The sequence below is a fragment of the Mytilus trossulus genome, chromosome 4 (assembly GCF_036588685.1).
Source record: "Mytilus trossulus isolate FHL-02 chromosome 4, PNRI_Mtr1.1.1.hap1, whole genome shotgun sequence".
NCBI classification, from domain to species: Eukaryota; Metazoa; Mollusca; class Bivalvia; order Mytilida; family Mytilidae; genus Mytilus; species Mytilus trossulus.
The window spans coordinates 71,087,627-71,109,347 of record NC_086376.1 but is presented as its reverse complement, the minus strand read 5'-3'; the positions used below and the strand labels follow the sequence as shown (position 1 = coordinate 71,109,347).

General features: G+C 33.1%; 2 protein-coding genes across 2 annotated transcripts; one reads left to right on the top strand and one right to left on the bottom strand.

Moving 5' to 3' along the window:
• Nucleotides 1-360: 360 nt before the first annotated feature.
• Nucleotides 361-4,301, bottom strand: LOC134715872 (uncharacterized). Its single transcript, XM_063578399.1, has 2 exons — nt 4,132-4,301; nt 361-3,265 (listed from the first exon to the last, which is right to left on the bottom strand). The coding sequence occupies exons 1-2, from the start codon at nt 4,227-4,229 to the stop codon at nt 916-918; spliced, it is 2,448 nt and encodes an 815-aa protein (XP_063434469.1). The 5' UTR covers nt 4,230-4,301; the 3' UTR covers nt 361-915.
• Nucleotides 4,302-11,245: 6,944 nt separating this feature from the next.
• On the top strand, nt 11,246-21,423 carry LOC134715871 (15-hydroxyprostaglandin dehydrogenase [NAD(+)]-like). Its single transcript, XM_063578398.1, has 7 exons — nt 11,246-11,463; nt 14,304-14,427; nt 15,209-15,315; nt 16,182-16,278; nt 16,600-16,676; nt 17,172-17,347; nt 19,813-21,423. The coding sequence occupies exons 1-7, from the start codon at nt 11,371-11,373 to the stop codon at nt 19,940-19,942; spliced, it is 804 nt and encodes a 267-aa protein (XP_063434468.1). The 5' UTR covers nt 11,246-11,370; the 3' UTR covers nt 19,943-21,423.
• Nucleotides 21,424-21,721: the final 298 nt, after the last annotated feature.

Below are 21,721 nucleotides of genomic sequence, written 5' to 3'. Positions count from 1 at the left end.
TTTTTTTAATTTCCGTTATATGATACTAATAACGACACAGGAACAACATACTTTAATCTAAAGTAAATGTTATTTCAAGTATCTTTTGTTCGTCTAGACATCGCCTTTTTTACATCGTAGAAAATAGTATAATACAAAGGAATATGACATAATAATTTTAATAAACGAAAAGATTTGGGCAGGTTAAAAATAAAACTAACCATATATATTCAACGAAATTCTTACATCCATTATATTGGAGGAAATAATACTTAATGTATATATATACTACCTGACACTTTATCTTACAATAGAATCATTTACAAAAATGTCCATTTTTAAATCAATATGCGTACTAAAAAACAAAAAGGAATGAAAGAGGTTACTTTTAATAGAGGTATAGGAATGTAAAGAAATGCATATACGGAATAACACATAAGGGAAATATGATTAAACCTTAAATTTCTGTTCTCCTTTTTCATTAGACAAAATTCTTCTTCCTACATATTTGATATTAGTTGCATTTCTATTTTCAACTTTTAGTTTTATCAAAATATGGACAAACCTTATAATATTCTTGTACCTCTTTTTTTAAACCATTTTCTTTTCGTGTTTATAGTTCCATTTCTAGTTCCCTCTTTTAATTTGAGTGTAAAACAGCTTAATAGATATAAAGACTAAAGTTCGAATGTATCATGACATTTTGATAAACATATCTTTCTAACTCGCCGTATCATTCGGTGAATTTCCTTGTCTATATATTAGTCAGTCACGGCCTAGACCTTCTTGTCTACACACTAAATCGTGAGTTTATCTTCTAAGGGATCTCAGTAAGAAATACTTTTAAAAAAGTAAGATAAATTCGGCTTTCGAACGATTCTTCTATTTGGAAAAGTTTGAAATATTTATTTGAATTATACTTAGTAAGAAGCATGTTTAATTCTCTATTGCAAATTTCTTTTTCTTTTCCCAGAAGTCCATTACCGTCTGTCTGACTTTCCTTTTTCGGACATTTTTATTGTGCAAGCGCACGAAAAGCAGACGAATAAGATTTGGGAACATGGTAACGACGACAACGGACATAACATTCAGGACTTCATTGGACTCGTCCGATGTAAAGTTTTTAATGTATCTTGAAATAAAGATAATTGAGACTAAGACAAGTACCTGCACACACAGAATCTGAATTATAATATGGAAAAATGCTATATGTACGGGTCGAAATTTGTCAATTACGTATTCAAACAAATCTTTTCTGACTCCGGGCACCTGTCCTTTATACAACATATACTCGCCATTTTGAAATCCATACTGAATGGACAACGATTCATAAGACATTCCTAACGGAATTGTGTTTGTCAAGGCCAAACATTCAGTTGCACAGCATCCTCTGTTATTTTTAGCTTTGCCGTCGAGTAATTCTTTAACAATTTTAACTTTAACAAGTTTTTCCGAAGCTTTGATTGTCAACTCTAGTAATGCTTGATACTCGTTTTCAAATTCTTTCACAACAGTATGTACAAATAAAATAAACATTATGACAAAATAAATAAATCCGAAAGAACGACTTGGGAAAACAATCAATGACAAATAAAGAAAAAATATAAAATAGCCAATGATAGTGAAGGATTGTAGAATTATGATAATAAGCATAAAGAAATAGAAAAGACAACACAGAGGAAATAGTATGATCGCACACATACTGGATACTACTGGTATCCTCCTGTTTGATTGCTTGAAATAACGAACATATCCTCGCACGACAGAAAAAATAAAGAGAAAAATTGGAAACCCATAGAATATATACAGTAACAGGGTCTCAACTATACACCAAAAGATATAAATAATAAACAATGGCACACGAACAAGAAACACCAAGCATCTTTGCATGTTACAGCAACTGCATAAAGCCATCATAATGGATTTCCATCTACGTACATGAAATAAAGTTATGAACTTCAAAAAGACTGGATTGATAAGCATGTAAATAGATCCTCGCATCACTGAATATACTTTTCTATATCTAGTGAAGTCTCGGCATTGCTTTTTAGAGAATTTTTCTATAGTAGCTACATCTAGCATAAGAAGAGTTGAAAATGGCTTTGTGTCCGGTGGTAGACCTAGTTCCAAAATTTTAGAAAGATCTACGGGAACCAATATCACAATCATTCCAACAATGTTGTATAAGATAAGGGATATTACTGGACCACCAAACATTGGCAGGAACAGATCCCTGCTTTCTGTGAATCCACCGAGAAGTGACATGAAACCGCACGGTATTTTATGTTTGACTATCTCCTTGATGAGGTCTTGTCCAAGTCCATGGTATATAAGGAGAAATACGTACACAATGATCGGAGTGAGCAATACAAACAATGTTCTTCTAATTCTTGAGACAAGGAGCGGATGCCTATCCCCAAGACCGAATAATCCAAACAATAATTTGGAAATTGATATCGGTCCCCTTTGTTTAAGAAACAGAAAATCTGTATCTTTAGTATCTAGACTCAACAGTTGGGTACCTGAATTCTCTAAATCTTCTCCAGAATCGATGGCGTGTTTACCTATCTTTACAACAACAAGAGGGAAATACGCCATGACAATTATTCCAATGTAGTATGGCAGGAGTTGATAAATATTCCAGATATTTTCGTTTCTTATGTCGCAAATCGCTTTCCTTTTCTCCACGAAATTACGGCAACATTTATACCCAAACAACTGTAGCGGAACACCTAGGTATTGGTTAAGCATATACCACGTAGAGTCTCTAAACTTCGAGTTTGTTGTTATATAACACCAATAACTGTACTCATAAAGATCATTGAGTTTGAATAGGTAAGATTCTGACATGTTATACAAAGCATTGCTTAGTTCATGAATAGTGTGATTACCACCGAAAAGAATGCTGCAGTTTTCAGGGTCTGTTTGAACATAGAGGGTGACTGGATATTTTAGACTGTGCGTGTCGAGTAGACCAAACGAATAAACAAAATAGTCTACAGGCCATGAAATATAAAACTTTCCTCCTCCAGGAGGTACAAATGTCCACATCCATCTGTCTGGAAACAGGACCTCGTCCGTCGCGTTGAACGGTTTGTGGTAAAATATGAATTTTATATGTGCAAGCATTCCCTGTAGTATTTTGACCCATTTCGTAAAATATTCAGCCGACTCGTCCTCGATTTGAAATCTACATCCATTCGATTCCTCTGTGTAAGACTGAGTTGCGCAAACTAAAGACAAACACAGCAAAACACTGAATGACGTCATGAATATACTCTGATTGCTGTGATAGAAAGAAAAATGCGTTCTATTTATACAAGAATACACATAAGTTTTTTTAATCAAAATATCAAACTCTATAATATAGTCATAACATACTAAAACCTGAATCCAAATTACAAACGATTTCACTCTTTGACCAGACATTATTTTCTTTCTATAGCTGAACATGCTTATTGCGTAATACACCTCTCGCTAATTGAATTCAAGAACGCATGAACATAGACTGGTGTTATTGGAACTTTTTATTTAAATAATCCAGTTTATAGGTGTTTAAAACAAAACTAAAATCATAGTTTAATGTTTTGTATAATTCATACAATTAAAGATAGTCAACAAGCACAAATAAGATACAAGGAGCGCAGTGGCGATTCCAGAGGGGGGGGGGGGCCTGGGTGCGCACCCCCCCCCTTTATTTTTGCCGATCAATGCATTTGTATCGGGACATATGTTTTGCACCCCCCCCCCTTCGAAAATTCCTGCATCTGCCCCTGGAGCGATCAAAATTAATAAACTGAAAATACAAATTAACTGTGATACATTTCCAAATACGAAAACATCAAGTTAGTAACAAAAAGTCAAACCAGGAGTACATGTGGTTTACCAATTCTCTATCCTCTAGATGATGCTTTTACAAATAATAATATATAAAAAAAAACATGTAACTGACTTATAGTCGGACTAAACAATTCTCCGTCGACTGAATAAGATTTGTTAATGTCATTTTTGTCGCCGCCTGGGTTGCTGTTTCATTGGCGTAATTCGTACATCTCTTTTTTTCTGTATTCATTCTTAATAATCAATTGCAAACCGGAACTACAATTGAATTCTAAAATCTTAATATAAATATCATAAAAAAAATAAACTTACTATTTTTCTCTGTTTATTTTCACGGTTACGAATTGCTCAGAAACCTTTAAACTTGTAAGACCTTTCACAAGTATTTTATCATATGATATGTCAATCATTGTTTATCCGGTTATAGCCTATTGTTACATAAAATCAAATAGCTCGATCACCATGGATATAAGGAAGTAATAACTGATATAATGAAAATAACATCCGTCAACTTCACCCGGTGTGCATCAGTCAAGTCAGTGTTTCCTTTGATACTTTCTGCAGCACCAGTCTGTTACATTTAATTACTCTGTTATAATTTAATCTCTTACAGCTAGATCTAGGCAGCTATATATAGAGTGAGTTGAAAAACACATCACTTTTATGCTCGTAAAGATGTTCCACGATTGACATTCAATCTAAAGAAAATTCTAAAAAAGAAAGCCAAGCTCATAAAGAAACATAAATCTATACGATCATGATATATACACATTGCTACCTCCTAAAACTAACAAAAAAAAGAAATAGAGACGATACCAGAGTCATAAAAAAAATAAAAAGTCAACAAAAAAACAACAGACAATATCATGGCCAACTAGAAAAATGACACGAAGACAGTAGAACAACAACATTACAAACCAATGTGTAAGCAGGCGCTCTTACAAGGGAAAGATGTTTCTGCTTCGTATGTGCAAATCGTTGTTTAGGTAAAAATAAAGTGAGTCTCATTCGGTAATATTGTAATATTTTAATGTTTTGTAAATATTGACCTCTAGTTAATTTGGCTTTATAACTGTTTATTTGTGTACAGAGAAAATTAATGACGCAAGGCTAATTTGACAAGTTGCTAGTTTATTATCTGCAGTTAAAGTTGAACTGTCAGATGTGATTAAGACCAGAAAGATGTCCTGGTGTGTAGGGTAATAAAATTAGCTATGCCTATTTTGTTTGTCTAGAGATGAAGTAATTAAACTCTATGATAAGGTCAGTTAGTCGGGAGACTGGGAGATTGTGTATCAGCTGTGATACTGTAAGGATGTGTATTCCTTGAAGTCTTGAATCAGTTGATTCTGGAGGACTTGTATTTAAAGTTTATATGTTTAAACTTTGTAGCTAACTTTGTCAATGTGTCTGAAGTAATGTACATTTGCTAATAAACTAGTATATATAAATACCGTATTATTTAGTTACTGGGAATTTACCACAGGATATATTGTCGTGCCATAGATGGCTATGTCCGTCCGTCTGTGTCGGTGTTGACCTCCCCTCGATCACGTTACATTTTTTGGTGGCAGCGGTGTGGATATTATATTAATATGGATTAATTATATAATCAGTGGATTTATAGTAATATTCCGGAAACGTGGGTGTGAGAGGATTATAGCGAATATATTTCTTGTGGGTAAATAAAGTAACTGTAATTAAATTGTTCTACAATGGATAAACGTGATTCTTCTGATAGAGAAATATATTTCGGAGGTGCAAGACCTAAAGTATCAATGGATACGGGATTAGGATTAAGTTCAACTGTGATATCATCTTCAACGCCTAGAATGATTGAAACTCAAAGAGAAATTCAGCGTTTAACTAAAGAGTATGAAACTCTTCAGGAAGAAATTTCAAGTGCTCCGACTCCGAGAAGATCGGCGATTCCATCCGTGTTCCAACCTTTTGGTAATCAAGGATCACATTCACCTAAGAGTATGAAAATTGAAAAGCCAGTTGTTCCTCCCTCTAAATATGATGGTTCTATTCCTTGGGAAGATTATAAAATTCAGTTTGAAATGATATCCGAATTAAATTGTTGGACGGATAATCAGAAAGCAATGTTTCTTGCGACAAGTCTAAGTGGGAATGCGCAAAGTGTTTTAGCCGATATTGATCCGATAAAGCGTAAAGATTATCAATCGATATGTTCAGCATTAACAAGTAGATTTGGAACCGAAAACAGAACAGAGCTTTTCCGTGTGCAGCTTAAGAATATCCGTAAAAGAAGAGATCAGGAATTGCCCGAATTGGCGCAACATATCAAGAGACTAAGCCGTAAAGCATATCCAAAAGCTCAACTGGAACTTCAACAGATGTTGAGCCGAGATCATTTCATTGATGCATTAGATGATGCGGATACACGGTTGCGTATACAGCAAGCTCACCCAAAGACACTCGATGATGCAGTTAAGTTGGCTGTTGAGCTTGAGGCTTTTTATATTGCGGATAAACAAAGGGACAAACCTTCAAGTGTTCGAAATTTTGCTATTTCGGAAAATTCAGAAGTGTCTGGTCAAATTAAAACACTGACTGATGTGATAGAAGAACTTCGACATGAGCTTCAGTTTCTGAAGAGCGATATGAGTCAACAGAGACGCGGATTTAACAACAATAACAACAAGCCGGGAAAAGGAGGATGTTGGACTTGTGGAGAGACAGGCCATATTAGAAGAAATTGTCCTAAACATGACAAAGGAAACAGAAATTATGAACAAAGAGACAGAGTCAGAACCGGTAACGTTACGAGTGACGGTGGAGAAATGTATATTCCTGGTAAAGTTCAAGGTACAAACGTTCAATGTTTAGTAGATACAGGTGCAAATGTGACAATTTTGAACAGTAAGGTATACGATTCTCTGCCCGATAGACACAAAGTGGTGTTGCGTCCAACACAAACAAACATGAAACTTGCTGACGGTCAACCACTTAAAGTAAGAGGAATCGGTAATATGAATGTTGAAATTGGTAAGACACTTCTCACACACGATGTGTGGGTAGCAGATATAGATGCAGATATAACCTGTATAATTGGTTATGACTTCATGAAACAAAATACGTGTTGCATTGATGTGGCTAACAATACCATGACTGTTAACAAAGAACAGATATCTTGTGCAGTATTGAATACACAAGGTGTGCGATGTTGTCGGGTTGCTGTGTCAGAGACAAAAGTTATTCCGCCGGGTGTCGAGCAGATTATTCCGGGGAAAGTTATTGATATTGGTTATGCTCCAGAACGTAGCATATTAGTGGTTTCAGATGAAATTGTTGAGAAGCATCAGCTCCTGCTGGCTAAAACAGTGGTTAATTCAGCATCAGATGTCGTTCCGATGAAAGTATTGAACGCGACAGATAAGTCTGTTAAGGTGTATGAAACAACTATTGAAAAGCCGTGTGAAGCAGTAACAGTACTTAAGGAGTCAGCTTATTCTCGAGATTCGACAAGAGAAGACATTCCAGAACATTTATTCAGTTTCAACACAACCAGTGTTAGTGACTTGGTATACCAGATTCAAAAGTTAGAATCATCAAAACCAAGAGTTGTTCATTACAACAGACTTAAACCGTATCATGGAGATTTTGACAATTGGCTAATTAAAACTGTAATTCAAAGAGACACTGAGTCTTACGCTACCGCAATCGAAGAAAATAACATTGAGTCTGACAATGAATTGATTGAAAATGAACAGTGTGATAAGTCTAATTTTCGAACTGACAATATTGAAAACGGTCGCGGACATCGTGTGCATGCATCGTCCACCCAACAGATACGTGCCTGATTAGAACTTTGTTGAAGTTATGAACATTTTAAATTGAAATGAATATTGCATGTTTTCAGGATTATGATTGAGTTATTTTGATTTATTTTATTGTTTAGATGTTGAAATTATTTTTTGGTATATATTGATTTTTCGTGTATATTTTTATTGCATATTTTTTTGTTTTATTTTTAAAAAGTGGTCTTCCATACTTTGATAAGTTAAAGTTATTTTTGTTTACATGTGAGACACATGTTTTTCAAAGAAGGAGGCAATGTAATATTTTAATGTTTTGTAAATATTGACCTCTAGTTAATTTGGCTTTATAACTGTTTATTTGTGTACAGAGAAAATTAATGACGCAAGGCTAATTTGACAAGTTGCTAGTTTATTATCTGCAGTTAAAGTTGAACTGTCAGATGTGATTAAGACCAGAAAGATGTCCTGGTGTGTAGGGTAATAAAATTAGCTATGCCTATTTTGTTTGTCTAGAGATGAAGTAATTAAACTCTATGATAAGGTCAGTTAGTCGGGAGACTGGGAGATTGTGTATCAGCTGTGATACTGTAAGGATGTGTATTCCTTGAAGTCTTGAATCAGTTGATTCTGGAGGACTTGTATTTAAAGTTTATATGTTTAAACTTTGTAGCTAACTTTGTCAATGTGTCTGAAGTAATGTACATTTGCTAATAAACTAGTATATATAAATACCGTATTATTTAGTTACTGGGAATTTACCACAGGATATATTGTCGTGCCATAGATGGCTATGTCCGTCCGTCTGTGTCGGTGTTGACCTCCCCTCGATCACGTTACAATATTATGACCGGACGAGAAGCACTCTAATTAGTTGGACTATCATCTTTCTGACTTTAATTACTATATCTTTCAATTGTCATTCTTAGCTCAAATATTCTTACACAATTATCTTTTGGTTTAAAATGTATGTTTCTACTAATCCGATAATGGACTTCGTATCTACGTGTCAAAGACAGTTTTAGCAGATTATCTGAACAATGGACAATAATTGCTTAATCCGTTGTTACGTGTATTTTTATGTTATTATGTTTTATATACTTCTTAAAAATAATTTATATTCAGTTTTTGGATAGGTTCTTAAACCGTGAACACCGGACTCAATATTGTAACATCGTTATATTCTTGTTGGATCGTTTATTAAATTGTTAAACTTTATACCGACTTGAATCTTCATTTTAATACCCAGCAAATAGTCTGGCTATAATATCACAATGGAGGGAGAGAGAACAGGGTGTGGTTACAACAAGCGGAACATATCTATCCGTCCTCATCTGTGACATAAACATTCTATAAAGTTCAACCAAATATGCATGGACTCTATAAATTTCTATAAGGGATTTGACTACTCAAATTGGAAACCTTGGGGCAATATCTTTCTAAGCAGTAATCCTTTACATACAAAGCATGAACTTGCGTAAGCCGTTCAGGAATATCTTATCAACTGGGAGATGTAAATCACCCATCCGTTGGCGCTTATGAATGAAGTGTTGCTACACAGAATCAAAATTTCACCTTAAAAAGTGCGAAATCATTTGTCTTGTCATTATTTAGGTATCAACCGATCTTTTTTTCTTAATCAGTTTATAGATACATATCTTGATATGAAACAGATTTAACTGTTTCCTTTGTATCCTTTATTTTATGTGATAGATGCTGCGACACGGCCTGAGATGGCTATATATCTTTAATATAAAAGCAACAGTACTATACCCATGTTCGATAGTCATGAATCGAATAAGCGAAAACAAATCATGCCGGGTCTCAAACCAAAACCGAGAGAAAGAGGAAAACAACGGACTATGCATAACAGCAGGGCTGTAACTAGCTTCTTTTAAAAGTGAGGCAAAATATATTCGCCGAGCGAAGCGAGGCGAAGCGAGGCGAAGGGTCTTGAGGCCTCTCAAGGCCCCCAGAAGCTCTGAAAAAATTGACGCAAAATCGTGCATTCTGACCGTTTCTCGGACTCTTTCTTACTCTGAAACGCAATTAATTTTAGCTATTTTTTCGACAATATTCTGGTCTCAAAGCAAAATATATAGATTCATTGTGAATAAAAACTTTTAGGTTTAAGGGACAACATCAAAAGACCGATATGTAGGATAAAGCAAAAATCGTAATTCTCATAATCATTTTAATACCAGACCTGTCTGTTCTTGTCTTGTATTTTGTTTAGACTTTGGAGAATTTTTTTTATGACTGAATTTAGATATAGTGACAGTGCAGTGTTATACTTTACGTACCGCTTAAGTCGACATTAGGGACCATCTTGACTTTGTTTTATGGTATTAATGATTCTTTCATTGCTGAAGACCCTCAGGCCAGCGACTATCAAGACGAAGAACAGGGATAAAAACCCTGAGTATAGATAATTTGTATTTTTTTCTATGTATTGACTTTGTGTGCGATTAAGTCCCGTGCACGTTTACTCCATATTCCTTTATTTTATATTAAAGGGTCTGAACACGACTGAATTGCAAGCGCTTCGATGTAAAAGGTCATATATGGCAATACATTGTTTTTTTTTCCAAATGATTTGATACCGTGAGATTGGTGGTCTCACTTTAATTTAACCCATGTCAGCTATCTAGTTTTATCTACAATAAAGAGAGCCAGCTTTGTATTCTTTAATACAAATTCAATTCTCCATGAAAAAACGACCAATTTTTCTGTGTCCAGTAGCATCGTATCTTCTTAAAATATTTTCTCGCACAATGTCTGGACATCGGTGGACATGCAACATTGCCAAAAACCACACAACCGTTCACCCGTCATCGTAGATCTAATTTCAAATATTCTTACAATTGAATGTAGTTTTTCAATTAGACAAAAGGTCCTTCAGTATAAGAAAACTCAAGTTTTACACAAAATTACTAGATTTACAAAAGAAAATCAACACTTAGACTATAGTCATAAAGTAGGACAATAAATGAACAAAAGACAAACCCGGGTACAGATAAGACACATAACTACAAACAATAGACCATCAACACTGAAAACTAAAAGTAAATTAGAAACATAGGTCACGAAAAACATGCAGGGGCGACATCAGAGAGTGAAGAGAACTTCCTTCTTGCAAGACACTCGCCGTGAAAACAATTTGATATGAAGACAAGCTTTTGTTTCAATTTTTTTCTTCTTCAAATTTCCAACATGAGGCATTTGCCTCATTTACAGAAACACAGTGCTGCTAAAAAAAACGCCGTGACAATTCATACACTGACATAAACGAACTATTTGATAACAACTGCCTGATTTTATACAAGTCATTTTGAAAAAAAAATATATGGATGGAAACTGGTTTCATGACTAGCCAAACCTCCCACTCATATGACAATGTTAGCAGAAATGTCGCCGTAGTAAAATGACAACATTTCCGTCGGGACGGGATTTACTTGAAATTACAGACAAATAAACGAAAGAACACTCAGGGCTGAGATATACATAAATAAATAATATAATTATAATGGTACAATAAAACATGTATAAAATTATTTTCTATACAAATCGTTACCATCGTTATACAGTTTTCTGATATAGGTAGATGATGGAAAGAAACGGAAAACCAACGTTGTCGTCCCTACTACGCATCACAATTAGACACTATCAGATAGGTCAAAATATAGCACAAAACATTGAACTTCAAACTCTTACCTTCTTTTTTCTTTTCTTTTTTTGTTTATGACTTGACAATAACAACAGCCGCTAGATGAAGTTGAAGGGCAAAGTAGCACTGATTTCTGGAGGCGCCAGAGGTCTTGGTAGAGCATATGCAGAAGCAATATTAAAGGCTAGCGGGAAGGTAAATTCGTGTTATTTACAAATTAAACCGACTGTACAATTCGACTTCGAGAACGTTGGTATTGAAAAATAGAAGATTATGATCAAAATGGATATTGGACTAACTACAACGTCGATAATTCTAGATTGAAAAAGATTCAACAATTAAGGTTGGAAAAAAGGGGGAGAGGGTTTATAATGTCAACGGTTATGTTTATCTTCTAGCAACTGGAGGCGTCCTTCAGCTGGCCCCTAAACAAATATATACTAGTTCAGTGATAATGAACGCCATAATAATTTCCAAATTGTACACAAGAAACTAAAATTGAAATAATACAAGACTAACAAAGGCCAGAGGCTCCTGACTTGGGACAGGTGCAAAAATGTGGTATCAGGTCCATTGGCGCCCAAAACACTTTCGCACCCTACACGTTCGCACCTTGCACGTTTGCACTCAAGGTCTGTTCGCACTCTACACGTTGGCGCCCAATTTTAATTCAAATTCCAGTTGAATAATTGGAAAATCTTGATTGTTATTTTAAATTGCTTTGGTGTAAATACTGAATGTATTTATAGCTTGGTATGGGTAAAGAAAATAAAGATTTTAAAGGAAAACACAAAAGATAATTGTTTTTAACAGCTTGGTCCCTTTGATTATACCCTTTGATTATACCCAAAACATGATAAAATTTATTCAACATACAAAAAAAAAACCATAGTCAGAATCTCACTTCATTTTGAAACAAGTCAATGAAACAAAGTAATAGCAATACACTAACCAAAACATGATTAAGAGTTATTCAACACAAAATTAAACGTTGACAGAATCCCACTTTATTTAGAAAGGATTATTATTTTTTTTAACAATACACTGTGATCCAAAACATGATTAAAATTTATTCAACACCAAAAAAAAATGGTGTCTCACTTTATTTTGAGACAATGACAACAATTACACTTATGAGAATACACTTGCTTAATGCTTACAAAGTTGTTAAACACAAAACCAATTAAGATTGGGCGCGAACATGTAGGGTGCGAAAGTGAAAGGGGGCCAACATGAGTGGGTGCGAATGTGAACGGGCGCGAACGAACCCAGATTCCAAAAGTGGTGGGGTTAAACATGTTTGTGAGATCTCAACCCTCCCCCTATACCTCTAGCCAATGTAGAAAAAGTAAACGCATAACAATAAGCACATTAAAATTCAGTTCAAGAGAAGTCCGAGTCTGATGTCAGAAGATGTAACCAAAGAAAATAAACAAAATGACAATAATACATAAATAACAACAGACTACTAGCAGTTAACTGACATGCCAGCTCCAGACTTCAATTAAACTGACTGAAAGATTATGATTTCATCATATGCACATCAGACACAATCCTTCCAGTTAGGGGTATAGTATCATACCATCATAACATATATGAGAAGAACAATACCCGTGTCATGCCAACAACTGGTTTTTGAATAAATGTGTTTTAATAGTTCCGATGCAAAGACCCTATAAGTGAATCAATATTAACGCCAAAATATGCAATCTTTAATGACCTGACGACAGTATATTAACTATTTCGCTTCTTAATAAGTCTATTCAAAGGTTTTGTTAGTTTCTGAGGTGAATACCTCTGTGCTTTAAAAAGAATATTTTCATAAAAAAATGGATGTGAAATACCTGAACATATAAGAAGTCTGCATGTTGAGCTATATTTACCAATGATGTCCTTATACCGATGATAAAATTTAGTAAATGTTTTGACTAGTTTGTGATATTGAAAACCCTGGTGTAATAATTTTTCAGTAATACATAAAATTCTCTCGTTAAAACTAAAACATTGTTACATACATGAGCGAATCGTACAAGTTGAGATATATAAACACTGTAAGATGATGACAAGGGAACGTCACCATCTAAAAATGGATAAATAATGATAGGAAATGAAAAATCATCTCTTTTATCATAAAATTTAGTATTTAGCTTTCAGTAAGTGATATAGATATCAAGATCGAGGAAAGGGCAGTGGTCATTGTTAGTATTAGCTTTATTTAAAGTAAACTCAACAGGATAATTTTCTTTAGTATACATACTGATGTCGTCATTATTGAGAGCCAAAATGTCATCCAAATATCTAAAAGTATTATTAAATTTGTTTATCAGATGTTGTTTCGATGTGTCTTTGCTTATTTTTGTCACAAATTGTAACTCAGCAATACAAAAACAGGTCCGCAATAAGTGGTTGACATTGAGTCCCCATTGGAATTCCGATAACCTGACGATATACAGAATCTCCAAAGCGAACAAAAATATTATCTAGTAAAAATTCAAGGGGAGATATAGTATCAAAGCATGTCCAATTGACATAGTTTTTTTGTTTATTGCTACTAAAAAATGACCTAAAAGAGTTTGAACATATATATTTACATTCTGACTTCTTAAATGCCCATTTAATTAGGTGTGTGAATTTTTTCTTAATGAGAATGTGAGGCAATGTGGTATACAGGGTAGGGTAGAAAAATCAAAACTTTAAACAGATTCAAAATCACCAATAAATGCATGCAATTTATCAAGTACTTCCAAAGAGTTCTTGACACTCCAAAAGTAATTAATTCCACTATTTTCGAAGGCCTTATTTGAACAATTTATTATCCGGTTTTTGATTGTACCAAGTGTGCTGGTAAGAAGAATAGACAATTTAGTAGTGGAACAATGGCTTGAAGACAAAATAAATCTATATTTGTAAGGTGTTTTGTGTAGGTTTCGGAAGCCAATACATAGTTGAAATCTTCTTCTTCTTCTTTGGGTCAACAATACACAAGAATACATGTTGTTTGCCTTACAACTAATTAAAACCCATCTATTTTCCAGGTATGTTTATGTGATATAGATTCAGAAGAAGGATTTAAAACTCTGAACAAATTTCAGAAAACCTTTGGTAATGACAATGTAATGTTTGTAAAATGTGATGTTACAGACCATGATAGTTTTGAAAGTAAGTTTTTTTCATTTGTTTCAAAATTTAAATAAAAATGCCTTTGGGGAGGGGTGTATTAATAATTCTTAACCATTTAAGAGGGGTAAACTAAAGACAAATCTGATCTCTCCCCTTTTTTTAGATTTAGGAATGTATTATGTAAATCAACTCTTTGGGTGCCACATAATAATATGATATCTAAAAATGTCACAGTTTATTAAAAGCAAAACTTTGATTTAGAACTTTTGATGATAAATCAAATGTGTTTGTCTCATACACACAAGTCAACACAATTCACCATTTCAGGATATTTATTTATTTGTTCACACACAACATGGAATTGGTTGAATATCAATTGTTTAATATATTAATATACAAACATAAGATTTTGGTGTATACTTGAAGATGTTAGTTTGCTGTTACTTTTGGGTAAAGATTTTAGGAAAGGAACCAAAACCCTTATGTTGCTGGCTTGATGTAGCTATATCTTCCATGATACATCTCTATGAGATTTAAATAAATTAGAGCAATTATGTGAACCTTCTTCAGATCCTATCAAACCCATGACATGAAATATTAGAGGGGCCTAATGGGGGGTCCTCATCACGGAAAACAAAAAATATCAATCACAATTCACAAAAAATTAACATTACCAAATCACGACTTAATTTCCTCAAAATCACAGATCACGATAAAAATTGGCATCTTTCACGGATCACGAAATGAAAACATCCTCGATCACGAAGAACGAAATTAACCCATCAGCCCCCTCATATTACACTATAAGTATATTTTTCAGATGTATTTAAGCAAGCAAAAAGAAAATTTGGTGTATTAGATATTGTGGTAAATAATGCAGGGCTTCTTACAGAAGATAATGTGAGAAAAACAATGATGGTTAATTCAGTGAGTATAATTTATTTTTGATAAACAATTGTTTAACACTTTCTCTCATGAAGTTATTTCTTGTTCTGTGACCAGATTATTTCTTCGAGCTAAATCCTCAACTGGGTTTTATTTTGCAAAGTTCTATAAAAATAAATGGTGATTATGGAAATCATCAAATTCTAGCAAACAACAGTAGATTTTCAAAATCTTTGAACATAATGGAGTCGGCCTTGATATTATAAGCTTTCAAATAAGTTTGTAAATTTCTGTGAAGAGCAGTAAAAACTCTTTTTAATCTTTTATATAAAAAAAAAGAATTATGTTCATAGATTTATGACATAAATCTTATGAGTATTGGCATACATAATCTACATTGCACAACATTCTTACAAGTCACATCTATAGATATATTTTTAGATTACTTAACAGGAATGAATAAGGACAGTAATAAGGATGGGCCGAAAACCAATTTTGGCCAACAAAATGTTTGAAATGTAAAATTATACAATACAATCTGCTATGTTTACATTTTAAGGTACAAAACATAAGCACTAAGAGCATTTAAAACTATTTTAAACTTATAAACTTACCTAATATGTGTTTTTTTTCTCTTTAACATTTAATAACTGACATGTATTGATTTAAATGGCATTGTCTTTTGAAACAATGCTGAATTTGTTGCAAAAATATATGAAGCAGTGCATGACTACCGGTATACTAACAATCTTTGCATGGATGTTTTTTACAAACATCATATTTTGAACATGAGGAAACAGATAAAACCTGATTTTGACGTTCAGCTATATATAGTTTTATCAACTATTTTATGATGCTTATCTTATATGTAATACATGTATGTGTACATTTCTGTTCTTTTCCCCTAGATAGGTGTCATAGAGGGGACACAGTTAGCTACACACTATTTAAGTAAGGAATCTGGAGGACAAGGAGGGGTTGTAGTCAATATTTCTTCTACTGCAGGTAAGAAAGGATAAAGTAGGATTCAAATAATATAATTAGAAATAATTCTTGCATGCCATGCTCTATGCTAATTTTAACATGGATTGACATTATATTTGTTGATATATTTATACTGAGAGCTAGCTGAAACACAGCGACATTCAATTTCGTAATGACTATATGATACATGCTGTATTAATCTAAGGAATATTTCATGTTACTTGATAATATAAGTCTTTGCAGATAGAAAATGAGAATTTCACAGTATAATTCAGCAACAATATCAAATCTTATTTCCTTTACTATAACTTCTAGAATGTAATTTCACCAATTTGTTTTTAGGTTTAACTCCAGTATTCTACATGCCAATTTATGTAGCTTCTAAATATAGTATTGTAGGATATACAAGGAGTGTTGCTGTGAGTATATCTCTACAAGAAGTACAGTAAAAACACCCTGGGTCTAAAGATTTGTGAATAGATTTAAGAAAAATCTGCTGTCTGTCACTGAACACCAATTTGTCAAAATAACAAAAAAAACATTAGATATGAATAAGCAAGATGCGGCTTTACATCAATAAGGCAACAACATAACAGGAAAATAACTAAAATATGTACAGGGCAACATAACTTACACTTACAACTCCCGTTAGCGCCACAGGACAACATAATATTCTCTACAAACACTCACAGGACATACACTTGCAAATGTGGCAGAGTTAGTTGTTAACTTCTTGCAGACAAAGACTTGCTATTTTTCTGTCTTCAAACTTATACCAGTCTCATTAGCTAGCACCTAAAATTTAAGTGAAGTATTAAACAAGCTACTAACAGACATTTACATGCATGTTAGCATTGATTTTATGCTCTGTTGTGGCTCACCATATAAAATATTGTAATGATTATTCTCTACAGCAAAATCCTGCCAACAAAGAAAGAGGGATGAGATATACTTGTTTATGTCCAGCCTTTACTGATACCACCATGTTTGATAAGAAATGGTCAGATGAGGGTGAAGGACCACCACCAGGGGTCAGTGAAGAGGAGAAAAAAGGGGCTCTACACCTGATAGAGGCAACAGGGGTTAATACGTAAGTAGATACAATGAAACTGTCTAAGCTTTGTTCTTGGTATTTAAGACTATTGTCTCAACTTTTTTTTAAGAATTTATATAGAATATTTATTGGTTTATATCTAACCTGTAACAAGAATGATGAAAATTTAATCTAAATAAAATCATTTATCAAAATGTTAAAAAAAAAAGTTTAACTCTGCCTAATGTAAGTGTGCAATATTATCACTGGGGTAAAGCTGATGACCGTAACTGCATTCACGGTCATCCCAAGATGTCGGACGAAAAATTAGGTCAGTATTTGTATTGTCTGTTAAGGTGTTTCTACATCATTTTCTTTACAAAGCATACATTGGTACGATGTAAATTTATAAAAGATCCACACGGAAGTCACAAATCTCTACCGAGGAACGTGTATAGAACGGGAAATTGGATTTGAAAAATTCGCTAAGATGACCGTAAATCATCTTTAAAATATTTTCAAGATGACCGTAACATATAATAAGGATGACTGTGATTGGTGAAATGATGACCGTAATTTCGAAAGGATGACCGTGATTGGTGAAATGATGACCGTAATTTCGAAAGATCATGACCGTAACTTTCATAGTATAACCGTCATTTCTAAGAAATATCCGTATTTGTATTACCTTTTTTGTATCAAATAATTAATCGTGTTATTTAGTGTAAGACGTATTTATAAGATAACATTATCATAATGGTAGACACAAATAAGACGTGCTTCAAATACACGGTTCGTCATATGTAGCATCCAACTACAAACCAAAAGATTTTTTTATTTCTGAGATTCCTATTAACTTAAAGTCTCTATATAATAAATACAGCTTTATAAAAATGCCAAAGAGACAATGGATGTACAGCCAAATGGCCCATTTATATTATATCGTTTCAACTACCATACACTGGGATGGGCTCAATTACCGGATATTCATAATGTTAAAGGTTCATCTGAGGGAATTGAAAAATATGGCCGTTTCTACACACACATATCTATTAAGAGAACAGACAAACTGATGCATCTAGGAACGTATTAAGGATTATGTACCCTTGTGTTGCTTCAATGCTAAACATATGGAAATTTTATAGAAATTCCACAGCCTTTATCCTTGTTCTATCATATTTGGCAATTTGATGACCGATAGATATAGGATTATTGCATGCAGTGCTAGCATTGATTTCCTTAAAACAAGTTTATTAATGTAGTTATTGGTTAGAACAAATAAAAATATGGACCAAATCAAGTACAGCTTTTTGGGTGCGCTCGACTTTAGTTACTCTGCACGAGGTATTTTGAAATTTACAGGTTGGTTAGACCTTTTTGTAAAAAATAAACACTAGCACAGCATAGAAAAGCAAGTGAGTAATCTATGTTTCAAATTTTATAACAAAAATCTCTTTATTAAAGGCTGTGAATTTTCTATAAAAATCTTGGTTAATTTACCACAAAGTACTCTTTTTCAATTAAATGCAATGCAACAGTAAATAATAATGCTTTGCATCAAGTATATGTTCAAAATGGACTGTATCTATTATTCATTATATCTGTAGTTTTGATACAGTTGATGTTTAAATAAAAATCGTACAAAAATGGCTACAGAAGGGTACATAAACCTTTAAGCATGGCAGGACCTTTAGATATGTAAAAGTTATGTAAAGTCTATGTTTGAGAAAAAAAAACTAACTTACCTGTTTTTTTAGTTGCATTTTTTTTAAATATGCAGAAGATAGCAAAATAAACATACATACGAGTTTCATTTGATACGGTCAACTCAGTTAAAATCACCTAGTGTTTGCAGTGTCTATTGTTTCTAGTGTCCATTTAAATCAAAACTACTCACAACATCGTTTATACTATTTACTATCATTTTCATATAAACTCAAAACACGCCAAATAGTTAAAAAGAACTAACCGAGCCCCTATTGCGACAAACTCAACAAAAAAAAATGCATACAAATATGGATATTTCTTTCAATTGACGGTCATTCTTTTAAATTTAGTCATTCTTTATAAATTACGGTCATCCTTAACAATTTACGGTCATCTTTTAACCAATTACGGTCAGCCTTGTTATGAATCGCTAATCCTGTTACGGTCATCTTGATTATGATTTACGGTCGTCCTAGCGAATTTTTCAAATCCAAATTCCCGTTTTATACACGTTCCTCGGTAGAGATTTGCGACTTCCGTGTGAATCTTTTATAAATTTACATCGTATCAAGGTATGCTTTGTAAAGAAAATGATGTAGAAACACCTTAACAGACAATAAAAATACTGACCTAATTTTTCAGCTGACATCTTGGGATGACTGTGAATGCAGTTACGGTCATCAGCTTTACCCCAGTGATTATTGTGGTGTATTATGGTTTGGGTGTGACATTATCTGTCATAATTCGCTACCTTTTGGCAACAGCCTTAGTTATAGAAGGTTTATTTATCTTATAGAATTTTATTTTTATTTCAGAGTAGAGGAAGTGGTCAAAGGATTTATGACCTTACTTGAAGTTGATGACAATAATGGTGCTGTGATGACAGTTACGAAAAAACATGGTGTTCAGTATCGTCATGGGAAACCATTGAGCCATAAATTATAACTTGAAAACCAGAATATTTTAATCAGATGAACTACTTAACTGCCTTACTGATTGTATCTTTAATTCATTTGATATTTTATTTGCAAACTAAGTGTTCAGACTAGACTACTCAATATATTATTAAGGTTTTACATGAAGATACAGCACTTTTGGTGTCTTATGGCAGTCCATAAAAAGTGTTCAATTGTAAGAGTTCAATTAGGTCTCTGGTGTTTCTGATTGGACTCCATAATCAGTTGCTTGTTAAACTGTGGATTTAAAGTTTCTACTGCTAAAGTTGGAACATTTTTAGGTTTTTGGGATACACAAAATATGGTACTGAATACATTGTTTAAGTTTCAGCTGCCAGATTTTATGAATCTAGTAACTTTTTTAAGAAATCATCAGGATTTTCAATGAAATACATGCCCAAGTGAGAATAATTTCAAAGAATGCCACTTACACATTTGGATCAACATGAACAATACAGCAATTCTATGATAATATTCATACATGATTATCCCCTTTTAGTGATGCTAAGTACATCATTATCCTGTAATAATGAATACTAAGGATGCTTATTATTCTCGGAAATTGCAGCACTAGTTTAAGAGGAAGTTCACATTGTTTTCTTAGACTACAGTGGATTCATTAATATTCGTTAGATACCAATTTTCTTTGATTTCCTGGGTACAGGGGAACCACAAATTCAAATGTTCTACGAATATTAAATATTTTTTCCAATGGAAAGTGTGCGCACTTTGCAAAAATCACGAAATTGAATATCCACGTAGATGCAAGTTTTCTTCAAACCATGAAAATTGGTACACACGAACATAAATTAATCTACAGTATCTTAAATTTGTATATATGCATAATTGGTTTGGTAGGAAACACAGGTACTGTCCCTGTCTGCCACAAATAAGGTTGGATGTCATTTTATTTTGCTAGTTTTTTAATGTTTTGTGATAAATTGTAATTAAAAATTAAATATGTATTTTTTATAAAAAGGAGAAGGTAGGATATAAGTTCTTTGTTTTCTCTTTTGTTAGATTAAAAAATTGAAAGGATAGATTTATAGACTACTTATGATACCAGTAATATCATTGTAATAATAAAATGAAGTATTTCTTTTCTGTTTTCATAAAAATGTAATAGCTTTTGTCCATATTTAGTTAAAAGGTACTTGGAGCAAGCTGGACTTTTTTTGAATGAAATTTCTGATAAGTGTATGTGGAACTTGCTGACAATATGGGTCTTATTTTACCCAAATTTACATTACCATTATATTTCATAGGATACCTTTTTGTAAGAATTTCCTTGAATTTTAAGGGTATTGGTGCATGATAAAATATTTTTCGGTATCCACAAAAATAAAATTTTAACCAATCCACAAAAATAAATGAATCCACATTGTTTTGAAATAACTGAGCTTTAAAAGAAATCCTATTCTACCTTTTCCTATTATTTTTGGTTGATTTTATCTAGATATATTTGTTAATAATTATTAATTTGAAGTATTTATTGTTAATTGATTAATGCAATTGGAGACATTTTATTTTTACAATTTTTTATGCAGAAATAAAGATTTTGATATTTTTTGTTAGATGTCATGAATTATTATGAATCGGCTCCTGTCAGACATATCAATTAAAATGTTATTTCAGTCAACAGATGATTTTTAAATATCAAGATATTTGACATGACTGGAAAGTCAAGTAGAAAATTCCATGCCTTTTAGGTAGTTCTCCACAGTTAGGTGTGTAGTTTCGCATTTTGGCCCCTGTGGATTTTCAAATA

What these genes read in the sequence shown, in the direction of transcription:
- LOC134715872 (XM_063578399.1), bottom strand. Translation starts at nt 4,229, where the DNA reads ATGATTGACATATCATATGATAAAATACTTGTGAAAGGTCTTACAAGT. An exon ending in AAAATAAACAGAGAAAAATA is followed by an intron (nt 3,266 to 4,131) that starts GTAAGTTTATTT and finishes TTTCTATCACAG; the next exon opens with CAATCAGAGTATATTCATGA.
- LOC134715871 (XM_063578398.1), top strand. Translation starts at nt 11,371, where the DNA reads ATGAAGTTGAAGGGCAAAGTAGCACTGATTTCTGGAGGCGCCAGAGGT. An exon ending in AGACCATGATAGTTTTGAAA is followed by an intron (nt 14,428 to 15,208) that starts GTAAGTTTTTTT and finishes TATATTTTTCAG; the next exon opens with ATGTATTTAAGCAAGCAAAA. An exon ending in CAATATTTCTTCTACTGCAG is followed by an intron (nt 16,279 to 16,599) that starts GTAAGAAAGGAT and finishes ATTTGTTTTTAG; the next exon opens with GTTTAACTCCAGTATTCTAC.